Source organism: Acanthopagrus latus, chromosome 4, assembly GCF_904848185.1.
Source record: "Acanthopagrus latus isolate v.2019 chromosome 4, fAcaLat1.1, whole genome shotgun sequence".
Taxonomy (NCBI): domain Eukaryota; kingdom Metazoa; phylum Chordata; class Actinopteri; order Spariformes; family Sparidae; genus Acanthopagrus; species Acanthopagrus latus.
This window is the reverse complement of record NC_051042.1, coordinates 33,998,267-34,014,581: the sequence shown is the minus strand read 5'-3', so window position 1 is coordinate 34,014,581 and position 16,315 is coordinate 33,998,267. Positions and strand designations below refer to the sequence as shown.

General features: G+C 41.2%; 1 protein-coding gene across 1 annotated transcript; it reads right to left on the bottom strand.

Annotated features, from left to right (window-relative positions):
* Positions 1-1,272: 1,272 nt before the first annotated feature.
* Positions 1,273-10,220, bottom strand: LOC119018077 (CUB and zona pellucida-like domain-containing protein 1). Its single transcript, XM_037095432.1, has 11 exons — positions 10,098-10,220; positions 6,820-7,033; positions 6,399-6,575; positions 5,945-6,086; positions 5,687-5,830; positions 5,004-5,062; positions 4,245-4,435; positions 3,760-4,160; positions 2,448-2,547; positions 1,945-2,140; positions 1,273-1,861 (listed from the first exon to the last, which is right to left on the bottom strand). The coding sequence occupies exons 1-11, from the start codon at positions 10,218-10,220 to the stop codon at positions 1,725-1,727; spliced, it is 1,884 nt and encodes a 627-aa protein (XP_036951327.1). The 3' UTR covers positions 1,273-1,724.
* Between the last annotated feature and the right edge of the window lie 6,095 nt (positions 10,221-16,315).

The window sequence follows — 16,315 nt, the reverse complement described above, 5'->3', positions numbered from 1 at the left end:
CTCAATTAGTGGATGATAATCGAACCTCGATTCGCTTGCCAGCCACTGGTTGAGGGAGGGACGTTTTTTGGTAGCCCGAATACCTTTTTTGAAACTGTGGGTATTACCTCTCCAATTTTGTAGTCGTTACAAGAGCCTTCCTGCCACATATACGCATGCATACACACAAAATCACAATCAGCCTGGGACCACACACACACACACCCATTTATATGTTTGGCTTGCTTATGTTTTTGTGGTGTCAGTTGTAGAAAGCAACTGTTGTTTGTTAAAGTAGGTGGTTTGTGTTTTGGAAATAAACACTGTTGATTATAACTGAGCAGCGTCTGTGATTATTTTGCACAATCCCATGCTATAAGAACAGCTGGTTGAGACAGTCATTGCGCTGATTTACACCTTCCCTCTTATCTAATTATTGATATTTTAATAATATTGACAATTTGATTAATTTCAGGCTTTGAGATGTAGTATCTGTGTGTTTCTTACACATCCTGGGTTCTAAGACAATAGTGAATAGAGGGAAGACAGGATGAGATGAGACCAGATGCTCCCCTTAGACAACTGCGGAAATGTGACAGTGTGAGGGTCCCCATAACCAGGAGCCCTTATCAGCCCTGAGGTGGGCATCAGAGATAAGCTACAGGAAGGAGCCCACCACCAGAGGTTTAGAGCTGACTCAACGTATACATTGCCATCTAAGTATAGAGAGACCATCCTGTCCACTTTAGCTGATATCAACAAAGTTAAGTAACACACATAGAGTTATTTCATAGAGGATGTGAGGCAGACCCATCCCTCTCTTCTTTCCCATTGGATAGATGTACCTTGAATCCACCAAAGTGACCAATTGGGAGAAGCAGGCGGCTATGGAAAATAGACTTTTTTTCTCAGATATAAGGTTTTCTGCTATTAAAAGATTAGTTAAAAAGGAATAGATAGAAAAATGCTATGGAACACATTTGATTGACAAAAGGACATCAGCAACAAAGAGGCTTTTAAAGGTGCACTCTGTAGTTTTCGAGAAGAAATCAAAACTGAGAATTCTGATATTTACAATAATAATGAGGTAATCATACAGTCCCATACATATTGCTCCATACCTGAATAAACAAGCTGGAAATCAGTCAGAAAAAGACATTTTTTTTCCTTTGATTGATATTTATTCCCCCAAACTACAGATTGCTCCTTGAATCAACCTTAAAAAATGTAAATGGAAGAATGTAATGTACGCAGGCAAAATAAGTTAATGTCCACTCAAAGTTCATTTGTTTTTTTTTTATGGTTTATTTATTATGCTTAACAAGGAAATGATTAAACTAAGCAAATATCTAAAAAAGTCTAAAAACAAATCAAATTCTTATTAAATTCTATGCAAACATCTGTTGACTCTGGTGATATGCTGAGGAGGAATTTGACAGATGGCATATTCAGATATCATTTTAACAGATTACACACATAAATGAAGATAGATCATACTGTAATACATAAAAGTAGAAACAGTTGTAAGGTTACATTGAATCCCACGACAGTAAACACAACACGTGAATAGCCAACAGCTGCAGCACCAGCTGTTCATCCTTCATTTTAAGTTTCATTTAATGTAAAAATTTCTGTATGTAAGATACATGCATTTGTTTAAAAAAGACACCCGACACCCATCATCAAGAGCTTCATATCTTCAAACTTAATAAAAAACAGATCTTATATTCTGCTCACACAGTTGTTTAACTCTCGAATGTGGGCAGAGGTTGGTATTTGACCTTTGACACTTTGGTTTTGTACATGACCACAGCACTGATCATGCCGACAGCTGCAAGAAGACATCCAGCGATGAAGACCAGGTTCAGGTTCAGGTTCATCACTGGAGGAAAGAGAAGCATAATGTGAAACCACTCTCAAACACGGCAGGCGTGCTGCTCAGAAAACACTCCCTGTTCTCATTACCTGGACTTTCAGCACCTTCTGCTGATCTCTTTAAGCGGAGGGGACCCTGGGAAACCAGGTGCCTTGAAGTCTGGGTGACAACCTCTCTCTTTGCGATGTTGTGACCACCTGGCTGGGTGGAGTTGATGCATCCCTGTGCACACCTGGTGTTGGGGTTCCCTGCTTCACACATCATGACTGAACAGCTGATGTACACCTGAATACAGGACACGCTGTCATTTAGCAGACATACACTTCTCTTCTTGTCAAACAACTTTAGAGATACACAGCTGTCAGACCCCAAATACAAGATCATGCCTTTGGTCAAACATGTCAGCATCAGGTTTATTAAAGATAGGTGTTTCAGTTGTGGTCATCAGATTTGCAATATGAAACTATATAAAATAATACATATATAAAAGGAGGAAATTATGAATTGAATCTGTTAATTGAGGCATTAAGAGATGATCACAGAGACATTTGCTGTCACTCCCTCCAGTCTGACCATATAATCCATCCCTCACCTGGTTATTCTGACCGATGAACTTGAAGGCCTCCATGCTGAACTTGAACTGTCTCTGGTGGTTAGGGGTGTATCTTTGAAGAGTCGAGTCCACGTTACACCTTAACAGAGAGAGGAAAAAAGAAGACTTGACAACTGCTCCCTCTGTATACCTTACAAAGGATACCATTAAAGAGGCAGAGCAGAATAATCTATTGAAGGTATCTACATGATGAGGAAATGTTTACATCCAGACCAGGTATATCCGTTTTGATTTTCCTAATCAGAACACAGTCATATTGCAACAGTACCGGGTCTCATCACCAGAGTGTCCAGTATAAATTTTTTCTCACGTCTCATAGAGACCCAGGCCCTGCCCTTTTCCTTATGAGGATTTAAACTGATGCCCCATCTGTGACAATATGAGACAGTCATAGCCTCCTTCACTGGACATTGTATACAGAGTAAAACCCCAAGAGGGATGCTGGTTGTGGGTAAAATGGTGCGTTACACACAGGACCTGCACCAGGAGACCAGGATTCATATCCTGCTTGCAGACAAACATCAAAGATCTTTTCCTAAACCTAACCATCCGGCCATTTGTGTTAGAAAGGCTTTCTGGCAGGAAGGCCTTTCATGTATGCTTAGGCCAGATACAAAGACATGAACACAGACGTGGTTGAGTTCGGGAATGTGTCACCTGGAAACAATAATGCAGCAGAAGTAAATGCTGCATTCCCAGCGCCGCCATGTTGCAGGCGCTGTAGCACAAAACAACAAGAAAAGCTAAGCCCTCTGCTTCCTCTCCACACATGCCATGTTAGTTTACTACTGTGGTCATGGGAATGTCTGATTAGCTCTTTATCTCCCATCTGTGGACTGACGTTGTAAATTGAGTATGTTCTATGTACACTAGGGTTGCACATTTGTGCCAGCAGGGATACTGCCTCTGCGTCTGTGCTCACATACTTGCATGGACCACGATTTTGAAGGTAAAGCTCTGATGGTCGCACATGATGCTACAGGGGACTTCGTGTGTCTGTATGAGCAGCGAGGGCATTTGGCAATCAGCATCAGCATTTGGGACCCTGGTTAAGAGCATGTTGTGCAGAAGTGAACATCTCAGGTAAAAAGGTAACTATCTACAAGGTAAAAAGCATTAAAGTATTTAGTTCATCTGTCCATCCACTGTCTACAATTGGATGGATAGAAGGAGCCTATGGTAGCAAACATGCATGACGAACAAGCTCTCACACTCTCATTCACAATTCACAAACAGGTGATTTGTTATGTCCTCTGCCGCCACTAGAGGGTGTACTCACACTCATACTTACCCATTTTCAATGATGGTGTATTTTGGCCTGGAGTTTGGGTTGTCATATGGTGCAGCGGTGCAGGATTCCACAAACAGCTCGGTGTTGTTGATTGAAGAGGTGGCCTCGATCTGCATGAAAACCCTGCTCCCTATCTCGTACTCCAGAGGGTACGAATTTGGATCCACCATGGTTCTGAATGTGCTGTCAGGATAGAACTCGAACCCGTAGGTAAACTTGCCGTAGCCTTTCTCCCAGACCGTTACGTTCGGCCTGTGCACGGTGAAGCTCTGTGACACATTTCCCCGTTTTGGGTACTGACAGCAAACCTGCACTTCCAGCAGGTGTTTCCTGGTGATCACATCCGTCCTTCTGTCGATGGTGGTGATTTCATTTGTGAAAATCAGGTTGTCCTCATCTTCCTGCAGAATATAAAGTCATATACACAATCATCATACTGCTGAGAAGAGAAGATCACATGAAACCAGCAAATGAACCTGCGTTACCTCGATCTGAGTGCCACAAGCGTTGAGGGGGATGACAGCGACGACATGAGTGCTGTTGGAGTGTCTCTGGAGGCTGCAGACGGTGTTGGTGGGGTCATTGAGCCGCAAATGATCCTCACTGAGTCGAGGGAATGAAGATTTCTCAATCTCTACTGTCATTGCGGACTCACTGCAGCTCACATAGGATTTAACTAGGGCAAAGACAAACATTATATTTGTCAGTTATTTATACACGTTATGCTGAAGAGCAGCTCAGGAATGGCTGAAAGAAAGTGACGAAGAGTTCAAAGCATCAACCGGACCTCCAAATTCACCAGATCTCACTCAGATGGAGCATTCCTTACTCATACAACACAGGACACAATGGTGTATATCAACAAGTTTGATAGGAAAAAGTTGTCATCTAAGAGGGTTTAAAAATAACTAAATAAAATGGAAATACTTGAGTTAAGTACAGGTACCTTGTTACATTGCACCACTGAACATGACTTGTGTTTTTTTTCTTTTCAAGTGGTATTTTTGTGTACAATTTTTAAATATACAATTGACGTTTTTGTTTCTTAGCAAAGTTAACAGGAACACTTAACATGAGTCCAGGTCTTGCAGCTTTATAAACTGTTCTCTAATGTATACCACTTACATTGCCAATATTTGACACCTAAACATAACGTTCAGCACAATAGTATATTGGATAAAAAGCATCTTTACAATTGAAGTTACTGTACAAAATGTTGATTCTGAAGTAACGCTTGAACTCACCTTTCTGATCCACAACGTCCACCACAACACACCTCATCTCAGACTGGTAGATGCTCGACCTGGAAAGCATCAGTAAACACTGTTACAACATTATAACTGAGGTTCATGTCTGTTACTCATTCAGCCTCACCAATTTTGTCTTTGTTAAAGTCTACAGTAATATGTAAGAATTTTTGTTTTAAACATTTGAAAAAAAATTAAGTTATCAACAAATTTTGAAGAAATAACAGTTCTTACACTTTGCCAAATATGTCTGCGTGTTGTCTTGCAGGGATATCTATTGATGTTAGCATGCTAACCAGCTAGCTCCAGCCTGTCCTATCTTGTAATACGTTTACAAGCTCCCAATTGGGACCGCTTACTGCCCAGCTAACTGAGCTAACTAGCTAAAGGCAGGAGTTTAGCAGGAGTAAGTGGTTACTCGTGACATGCTGCCCCCTATTTGTTTGGAGTGACCTAGCTAAGACTTAATCCAGACTTTCCAGTCTTAAAAAAACAGATAAGTAATATGTAGTTTGAAATTGCTTTTGAAACTTTTTGAAACTTTTGATACACGTTTTCCTCTGACTTAACTATTCAATGAATTATTCCTTACTCTTTAAATCTTGACTTTGATAACTTTGATAAGTTCCTTATTTTTCGTAGCTTTCCTAATTTTCACTTTCTCTCGACTCTGAGCTCACCCTGCCATGGCTTCAACAGCAAAGCAGACTGAGAAAGAATTTCCCAGTTCGTCCGTGATAGGTGTCCACCTAATGGCAAAATCGCCGTTTGTGGTCCTGTGCTTGCTGATATTCAAGGGCCCACTTATGATGATATCAATCACTCTGCATGAAAACAAAAGAAAGAAAACACAGACTTCTTTAATCTGATGCTATTTCACCTGCTGAAATTATACAATTGTTTTCTCTGCCACATTGATCTCGTTGATTCTTACTTACGTTGCTGCCGAAGCTTGTGCTTTGACTTTTATCTCCAGTTCTTTGTTGATCTCTGCCTGGATGCGTACTCCATTTGCAGGTGTTGGGGGCAACAACCTTGGCAAGTAGAGCCCCTCCTGACATGATGGAGCAGGAGGGTCCACTGGAGTTGAAACAAATCAAATCAAATTTCAACTCCAAATGCAGTTATTCCACCACAATTTCCTGACCAAAGATAAAAGTTAACTGAATAAAGTAAAAATTAATAATGTTAATAATTAAAAGAAAAAAAAAACAAGGTTTCTGGTTAAGATTTTCTGGTGACCACCATGTATAACATTACATATGAGTGTGTTGCCTAAGCTGCAACATGCATAAACGTCATTGTCAAAGTTTTTATCTAAGATATCAAAGAATAAAGATTTGCTCATTAATAATGTAGTCAGAAAATTATGACAAGTGAAACATGACTCACCCAGAAAAGAGAAATGCAAAGGTAGTTTACTGAGAGGACCAGTGGCGCCAGGGTACGTTGTGGTTGTGGTTGTGGGAGCAGCTGTAGTTGTGGTTGTGGGAGCAGCTGTAGTTGTGGTTCTGGGGGCAGCTGTAGTTGTGGTTGTGGGAGCAGTTGTAGTCGTGGTTGTGGGGGCAGCTGTAGTTGTGGTTGTGGGGGCAGCTGTAGTTGTGGTTGTGGGGGCAGTTGTAGTTGTGGTTGTGGGAGCAGCTGTAGTTGTGGTTGTGGGAGCAGTTGTAGTTGTGGTTGTGGGAGCAGCTGTAGTTGTGGTTGTGGGGGCAGCTGTAGTTGTGGTTGTGGGGGCAGCTGTAGTTGTGGTTGTGGGGGCAGCTGTAGTTGTGGTTGGCTGCCACCACCACCACGGGTTTGTGGTTGGAGCTACGGTTGTGTTTGGCTGCCACCACCACCATGAGGTTGTGGTTGGAGCTACGGTTGTGGTTGGCTGCCACCACCACCATGAGGTTGTGGTTGGAGCTACGGTTGTGGTTGGCTGCGACCACCACCACCACGAGTTTGTGTTTGGAGCTGTGGTTGTGGGTCCAGCTGTGGTTGTTGACCACCATGCTTGTCTCTTTGCCCTCACAGGTAGTGGCGCCCTGTAGGACCGGGATCCATCATCGTAGGTCAGACTGATGCTCCTTTTTGGGAAGTCCTCCACAACCATCTCAAATCCATAAACTCTGCTGTCAGCAGGGGCGGAGCGGTAGTTTAATGTGCAAGAGCCCTGCGGATGTGACCAAGTACATGTTAAGTTAGGCATCAATCACTTCATCAATAATCAGTTTCCTCATACCTTGTTTATGAATTTGTGTACTAACCTGATCTAAGTCGAAGCCTGAAGGTGAGCTGCACGCGCTGCACTCCACAGATCTGATGTTTCCATATCTGCATTGAACGTTGTCACCGTCAGGATCAAACGATGGTAGTTTGTATGTCCGTGGACAGTTCTGGGGCACGCTTGAATAGAAAACATTTAGAACAGTTAGAAACGGTTTCTGCAAAGTAGTTCACAGTTAGGTACGGTGACACCGCTTGAATAAACCCCACACAGAACTGCAGTAAAACCAGGAAATTGTTAAACAGGATCTTGGATGAATACGCAGGCACTGGATGATGGTAAACTGAAAAACTTTATATTTTGATTGTCCGCTGCGCGTCAGACAGTTCTCAGGCCTCCAGGTCGTCCATTAACTCCTGTTCATGGACATCTCGTCGGGCATTATCCCTTTATAGATATATAGATATATATATATATATATATATATATATATATATATATATATATATATATATATATATATATATATATATATATACATAAAGGGATATATACATAAAGGGATATATATGTATATGGGATAGGGATATATATATATATACATATGTATACATATGTGTCTGTGGGGAACATTCACCGTAAAAATGTAAACGTCTCCCTCAGATTCTTCAACAAAATCACACAGGACTAGTGATCAGAGTTTAACTGATCTGTTTCACCCTCACTGCAGGGAACTTACCGTAGGAAAGGTAGAATGGCGATGTCTGGTGATCTGTTTGGTTTTCCAGTGTCAGATCTTGTTCCCAAATCCACAGAGGTCAGTTGAGACCAACTGTTTAAACCGTTTCGGGTTTGGACCCAACAGCAGCTGGATGTCCTGGTATGTGTGGAAACAATGTTCTTGATTAATTATGAGCAACTGGCTTAAAGCAGGTTTGACTATGATGAAGCTTCACAAACTTCACTCAATAAATCAAGAACAGCAACAACAATATTAATCTGATTTAATGAAACACAAAACTCACTTCAAATTAAAAGGTTTGTCACTCGTGACTCTTCTTGTTGAGACCGTTTCAGTTTCGCACCATTGGCTGATATATTGTGGTGCATTGGTGCTGCTGTCGAGTGTGCCTCTCCGATAACTGGTGCTACTGCCACAGTTGCCATTGTAACAATACCAGTTAAGTTCGTGATTGCAAAAGGTAAAGGTTTCCCTGCTGCGAACATCAATCTGTGGAAACAGATCAGATTAAGCAGTAGCTGGAGTTGACGTTAATGTTACTCCACCTTAAATTCATCAGGGACATTTGGAAAGATAACGTTAGGCCTGTTCCGGTGTTATTTTAACCTGCTATCTTCCATCCCCTTATATTTTTTCTGTGTCAAAGTTTATGTTTGTTAAACTTTACATCAGTGTTAAAATGCAGTTAAAGTGTATTACTGTTAATGAATCTCATTGTATTTTCATTATTAGTCTATATTAGGCGTATATATAGCACCAACCAAGCATCTGGTTTTTAATTAAATTGTAACATGCAGTGGTCACGTATACTTCTCTTCTCTCTTCAGATCCACTTTTAAAATATTTCACCACCAGCCCAGTGACACAGCATCAGGTGCTCCTGTCGCTCTACCTCAGCACAGAGTGACACAGTTTTCTTCAGTTTTTATTTGGTGTGATATTTTTGACTTAAAAGAAATAAAATCTTGAACACATACATGCAGATTTTGTGTGAGTGTATGAAAATTGATTGTGAAATTGACTGTAATGCAAGAGCGTTGGCTTAAATCTGCCTCGGCATCAAATTAGTCACAGCCGGCACTGACTGTGAGGCTGACTTCCAATTTTAGGTGACCTGAAGGCTGAAAGCTCCGTGTTTTGATCCTTTCAGAGCAGATGTTTTTCAAATCAGAATACCAATAATATCCAATATGAAAAAATCTACATTTTTTAAAAATGCTTTCTCCCCATTAATCTGAAAGATGAAAATTCTCACAGAGGGAAAAGAATAAGTAAAAATGAGAAATAAACATAGCGTATAAGGGCTGGTGTTATCTCTTCTTCAGATCATCTGTAGCTTCTTTATCATTTTCTTTAAAAAATAAAATATTTGAGGCTGGAGGACGTTCATTTAAACTAGTGCGAAATTCCAAAGTAGTATTTTATCTGTTTTTCCGGCATTTATTAATCAAAGAATGATTTACTGTCCTACTTTGACGCAACTATTGTGTCTTGAATGTGGGAAACCAACAAAGATATTTGGAGTGAAAATACTGAACTCAAGAATGTAATCAATAATAATTAACCACTCAGAGGACGATCCAAATTATTTTCAGTTGTCTTGTCATCAGCTCTTACTCTCAGATGTCAAGAAACATTTAAGCACAGTTGTTTTACATGTTGTGCCAAAAATGAGAGACATCAGCTGTGAAAACTTGTTTAGATATCAGAATTCTGATTTTCCTTCTGAGAGAAAGTCTGAATTATGACATCAGGCTCAGAAATCTGCAGATAAAAGTAACTTTTCAGATAAATATTTTTTTCTTCCCGTGACCAAAATCCTTTTCTATGGTATAAAAAAGACTCAAGGCCACTTTGAAAAATAAATTTGACTTCTGACTTTTTTTGTCCCCAGAGTTCTGCAGATAAAAAAACATTTTTTTCTCCCATTCTTCACAGGTGGTCTTAATTAATCAGAATAACAACAGCAATACTACTACTACTACTACTACTACTACTACTACTAATAATAATAATAATAATAATAATAATAATAATAATAATAATAATAATAATGATAATAATAATAATACAGTGATAAAATAAATTCACACATTGTCTGTATTTCATGATATGTCTCATTAAAAGTTGAATCACTCACCCTGTGGGAGCCATCAGGGTTTTTCCCCTTGTAGGTGAAGGTCGAGGTTGCACCATAGTGATGTGATGCCGAGGCCAGCGAGACCAGGAGTGGCAGCAGCAGGATCACCAGTGTGAAGGCCATGATGCTGCAGACTCTCCTCTGTCTCTAAATGTGTCATCTGCAGGGTTTTTATATATACCTGCTGGAGAAACTCAAAGGTATGTGGACTATGTTTCAGAACAATAATCCAGCTGTAAAACCTGTTTTATTGAACAGACTAAAATAAACAAGCCTCAGTTTCCCATAAATGAGAAACCTGTTTGATGCTTTACTGTAAGCAAGTAGGTTTTCTACATATCATTCAGAGGTGGAGGCAGAAGCATTTAGCTTTTTGTTTCTGTTCTGCTGTTTCTCTGCTCTGACCTGGGTGTGGAGCGTTAGGACTTAAGACGTGAATACAGTGATGCAGGGATGAGCCCTGAAACCCAGAAATCAGTTAGTGTCTTTGCACTTCTGGTTCCCTTGTCTCAAAGTCTGAGTTCTTTAAATAATTTTTTAGTTCAATATGTGAAAGAAGGTGTGTGGTTACCACACACTGAAGATATTTACACATTTATTTCACATAAAACAAATTATTAAATGTCCCACACTTTAATTATAAAGCTATAGTTGCCGCAAAAACAGGTGCATCCAGGATCACATTTTACCATCATCACCTACACAACCCAGAATGAAAACATGTCATGCGTACAATTTCATTTCTGTCTGTGAGACCTTGTGAGGAGTTTAGTGTGTCAGTGCAGAATGTGTTGCTCATCGTGCAGCATCCTGAGTACACAACTATGTGACTATTATAAATGTGTTCGAGTTAATCTGTTAAAACTCCACACTGGTTTAAATGGCTCAGGTATCATCATACGGCTTTTTTAAAGCTTTCACTAAAAAGTTATTACCCTATTTTTCATTCAACTGTAGACAAATAAAATACATTTTTATTTGGTATATATGATATTGCTCAGTGATAGGAAGGTGCTGCACTATTGGCTGGTGGATTATTTGGGCAGTTTGTCGTACATCACTGCACAAGAAACACATGCACACTGGCCTTTTCATATTATTTTACACTTTGTATCTAACTCATTTCATCCCTGGAAACAAAAAAAGAGGTGCTATTATTGTCTTATTAGACATGCTGTTTACCTACAAAAGGTTTTCAAGTCTCAACATTCATGAATCCAGCAGGTTTTATTCACTTTGAGATCTGTGCATTTCGATTGACAACATATTAATACTTCAAATGTAGCTTTAATAACAATCCTACAAACTAACTGAGGTAAACTGAGACTTAAGTAAAACTGTACATGTTCCTGGTGACACCTTACATTTTTCCGCATCATTCATTTGGTTCAGGGAAACAAGCCAGTTAAAGTTTGGTCCAAGACAAAACAAACATTTCAAGTTCAGAATCAACTGACATCTTGAATGCCTGTTGACTTGCGATTGTGTTTTCAGTTTATAATAAATAGGGATGTCAGTCGAGTGGTTGCTGTTTGAATTTTAAATGGAAAGTTTCAGGTACTAAGCCTGTGCTAAATACCCATTTAGCCTAAAACCTACAAGGAAGTAAATGCACACATAGCACAGAGTTTAATCGAGACAAAAAGCATGACAATATGGATTTACAATAAGCAGGGCGAGGACAGGCAATGTCCCATGACACCTGAATACAGTTTGCATGACTTCTCTCTCAAACTGAAAGAGAAACTAAGAGTTCATTATGAATTCGGAGAGTCACCGATAACCAGTTTTGACTGTATACTCAACACTTGTATGATAAGTGCGATTTATTTTACAAAAGACAGATGAAACACACAAGAATTGACGTGAAGATGAACGTTTCTCAACAGAAGTTCTTCGGGCCCTTCCTGAGAAGTTCTTCCTGCTTTCGGGGTTCCTGTCATTGTTCCTAATGGAGGGAGCATGTGTCAGTGTCAGTGTTTGGGTATGTGATGTGTGTCACGTTTCACAGCAGAACATGACGTTGAAAGAAGACGGTAAAAGTGGATGACAAGAAATTGCAGAACGAGATGCAAAACAAGTTTTGAGGTTATTGCATTTTGTCTGACCTAGTTAATTTCGTTCAGTGTGTCCCAGGGACGACTGATGAGTTTGTGAGTTCATGCCAAAAAGGTGCGGGTCAACTCTTTGAGTGATCAAGCAGGAAGTTTAAGCAAATGACATCTGTGGTATTTCTGTTTCTGTCATTAACAATCCAACCCACAAGTCCACAGGAATGTGGATTTGAACTTGTCCAATGGGGCGGGTTGTTTTTCATAATTTGGCCACCTGTTCCCAGCAATTCACTGTTTGGCCTTTTGACACTGATGATCAGGTTCTTGTTGCTGCAGAAAACTTTATGGAGGTTAAAGACGTCACCATATGCAAAGAAGGGCTCTGTATGCTCCACGACCACGACCGCTCCACGCGGTAAAAGCAGAAGGGGACTGTGTTGGATAATTAATGTGCCAGGTCTTCTCAACTCCTTCTAACTACTAATTCACCAACAAAGCATTCTCCAGAGTCGCTTCCCACACTTTTAAATGCCATGTATCAAAACAGTAAACCACACATCCTTTGTCGGTCAGCAAGGTCACCAAGGTAAACTGAGTCAGACCAGATTAGAAACAGGTTAGGATGTATTTGTTAGCTGCAACAAAGGCCAGGTGAGATCTCCTGTCCAGATTAAAAGGCAGGGCCACTGGGTTAAGCTAAAAACAAACACATACCCATGAGTGCCAAGTGTTCTAACTTATTCAGAAGTGAAATCTGATGCCGGTAAAATACAAAAAAACCAAACACACTCATCAGACCAGTTTGGCCTGATTTTGACCAGTTTCTTTAACATTTTGAAATAGTGCATTTTAAACACTTTTTTTTGTTTATCTCTTAGGGAATAATTATGTGGATCCAAATTAAAATCAGAAACTAGAAGATTTTAATATATTTGATCTGATATTGGATTAGGCTTGGTTGAACTGAAGGGGACTGTTGGCAGAAGTATGCACTCTGCTGAGTTCGATTCTAGTTCAGTCTAATATAGGCAGAAATACATTTCAGTTATTTTCTTATTGTGTGGCAGATTTCAGCGTCTTTTAAAGGGGCTCTATAGAAGAATTTGAAGCTATCTACACGTATGATTCACTTCACACAGACATGTTTGAGTGGATTATAACATGAGGTGGAAAATGAGACTGTGTCTCTGTTGTCTGTACAATTCTGTGAACGATTAGCTGAAGTTGTTTAATGCTGCTGGACTGTGGATTTCTTTTTGAAGGACTCAGGTTTGATTTTCTGCAACAGTCCAAAGGATGTTGGACTTCATGTTAATGTTTTTGTGTGCTGCGTCTCAGTGCCTCTCTCCACTCTGCTAAACAGAGAGCAGCAGTAGTTAATGTTAGCTTGGAAAAAGGGATGTTTGATTTAAACCTGGGCACAGCATTGGAGGCGGAGCCCTGTCATTCCTATGAAAGCTGCTCAGTGGCAATTTGAAGACAAACAGTAAGCCATTTTAGTGACTGAGTTTATGTGAGTAAGACTTCCTGTCCAAGAGCTCATTCAGCTCATTGACCTGGTTTTAAAGATCTTTTTTTTTTTTTTTTTGATTGCTGGCTGAATTAATAGCTCATATTAATAATTGGAGAGTAGTTTTCAGGACTTTTTGATATACAAGTGAGGGCAGTGGTGGATTGTTGTCGTGGTTATAAACTGTCATAAAGTATTCTTGCCATTTTCAGAAAATAAGCCCCAAATGCACACACACAAAGGAAGGTAACAGGTCAAAGGACTTCAATTAGGTCAAATGTAATCCAAGTCCAAAATACATGAAACAAAAGCAAAAGTTCCCAATACATTTTCATTTGATCCACTAATTAGTTAATCAGCTTATTGTTGCAGCTCTACAAATATATGAACACAAACTTTTTCATTAAATGTGTTATTGATGACATTCAGCCACTTAATGCGATCGTCCATCTCCACCTTCAATCGCATCATGTTACAGTCCTGCTATTCTTCAAATCATCTGCCTCCTCGACTAGCTGCTAGTTTGTGCAAACATTAGCTACAGCAGCACTCAGTAGGAACCATAGAACATGTTTTTCTTCCACAAACTTGCAACTCCTAAGACTCTTCAAGTCGTCAGTGATCAAGACTCTTCTTGATTACTAACAAAACACAGATACCATGTGATACCAAGGGCGTTACACTACTGGCTGACAAACGTTGTGAGAAGCTGAAAAATGACCAGAAGTATCCATTTTTGGCTACAAAAATCCAAAGGAAAAAGTACCTCCGGAGTCAGCAAGAGCAGGCATGGAAGATGGCTCATTGGCAGACAACCCAGTAAAAGGCATAGGAACGGAACAGATTACGAGTATGATGATCAGCACACCTGAAGCCTCAATAGCTGCAGTATGGCACAAGCTCCAGAGCTGCATGTTTGGCTGGGCAAAGGTTACTTCCACAAGTGGCTTAAAGATACACCAGGGCAGGAAAAGGTGTCTAAAAAAAGAGCAACAGGGCACTCCAGCAGCAGGACAAAAAAAAAGTCTGCAGAGAGGTCTACAAAGATCTTTTCAAATTTGTTAAGGGGATCTTAATAAAGGAGAAAAGTGGAAGTCTCTTGGTGTCAAAGGCAGACCTGGAAAAACATCTGAAAAAGTCCTGCACAGACAACCAATGCCACAAAGAGGTCATCCTCCCGCCTGACATGCCGCCAACCGATCCACCAGAGCACCAAATAGATATCAGTCCACCTAGATGGAGTGCAGTGCAGAAAACGTTGCACAAGGCAACGGCCTCACCAGCCCCAGGCCACAATGGAGTCTTGTACAGGCTCTACAAAAACACACTAGATGTGCTGCGCTTTCCCTGGAAGCTCATGAAAGTTGTATGGCAACATGCTGGTGGAGAGCTGGAGGACTCCTTATCCCAAAAGAAATGGGCTCCTCAGAAATTGATCAATTCTGCCAGATAGAGGAGATACGCTGGCAAGAGGAGGCAACAAGTTGTGCCAAAGTGGTCGCTCAGGCAAAGCCCACATGCCCCCTCTGCCAAACCCCAGCAACACTCAAGCACAACTTGATGGGCTACAAGACCAGTCTCACTCAAACGTTACACCTGGCGGCACAACCAGGTGTTGCGCTGTCTTGCAGCAGTGCTGGAAGGTCGACGGGCGAGTGTGAACACCCTCCCTCCTTCCTCCTCCCACCGGCCGACAATGATATTCATCCAGGAAGGCGAGGGCCCAGCCAGACTCTCAGCTTCAAGACCAGACGCTGGATGGCGATGCAGGCCATGTGACTGGAAGCTGTTGGCAGACGTAGGCCAGAGGCTCTGCTTCCCAGCTGAGATCGCGTAGACAAGTCTCAGACCAGACCTCTTACTATGGACGGCCTCACTCCAGCTCGTCTACATCATTGAGATCAGAGTGCCCTGGGAGGATGCAGTGGGGGAGGCCTTCAAACTGAAAAAAAGCTGAGAAAGCCAAGCTGGCAGCTGATGCACAAGATCGAGGCAGGACAGCATAGGTCCGACCGGTGGAAGTGGGCCCCATCGGTAGACAGTGCCAGGCCTTTCGAGAGCTGCGGAAAAGGGGAGTCAGTGGCTGTGGATGAAAAGACGTCACCTAGTCCCTCACGTGAGCAGATGGCATCTAAGGGGTGAGCCTTGGATGCCAGGATTCACCGCTGAACCCTCTGGAGGTGTCACGGGCCTATCAGCAATGATGAAAGAGGGTGCCCCCTTGATACCCCGGAGGATACCATCTCTCACTTGACCATCGCACAGAGGCTCTTAGCAACTTGGCTCAAGTATTCAACTAGGGATATTAACATCTAGTCCTACAAAACAGATCCAACTAGATTGATACTTTTATTGTTGATGTTCTTAAGTAACTTTACATCAGAATTCTAGATGAGCTGTTTGATATGTTACAGTGGGGTTTTGCTCTAGACCCAAATGCAGAGATCGGAGGCAGGCAGTCAGGGTGTAAAGGAATTTATTTTTGCAATAGCCTGAGGATGATAAGCTGATGAGAAACAGGTGTGCCTTTCCGCTGGTCCAAACACCGCTGCTACGCCCACAGACAAACACACAGGGAAAGGAGCAGGGGAGTAGAGGGGGCTCGGCCGGGGGGCTCAGTGGGCTCGAGGAAACAAGTTTAAGCAAGGGCAAAT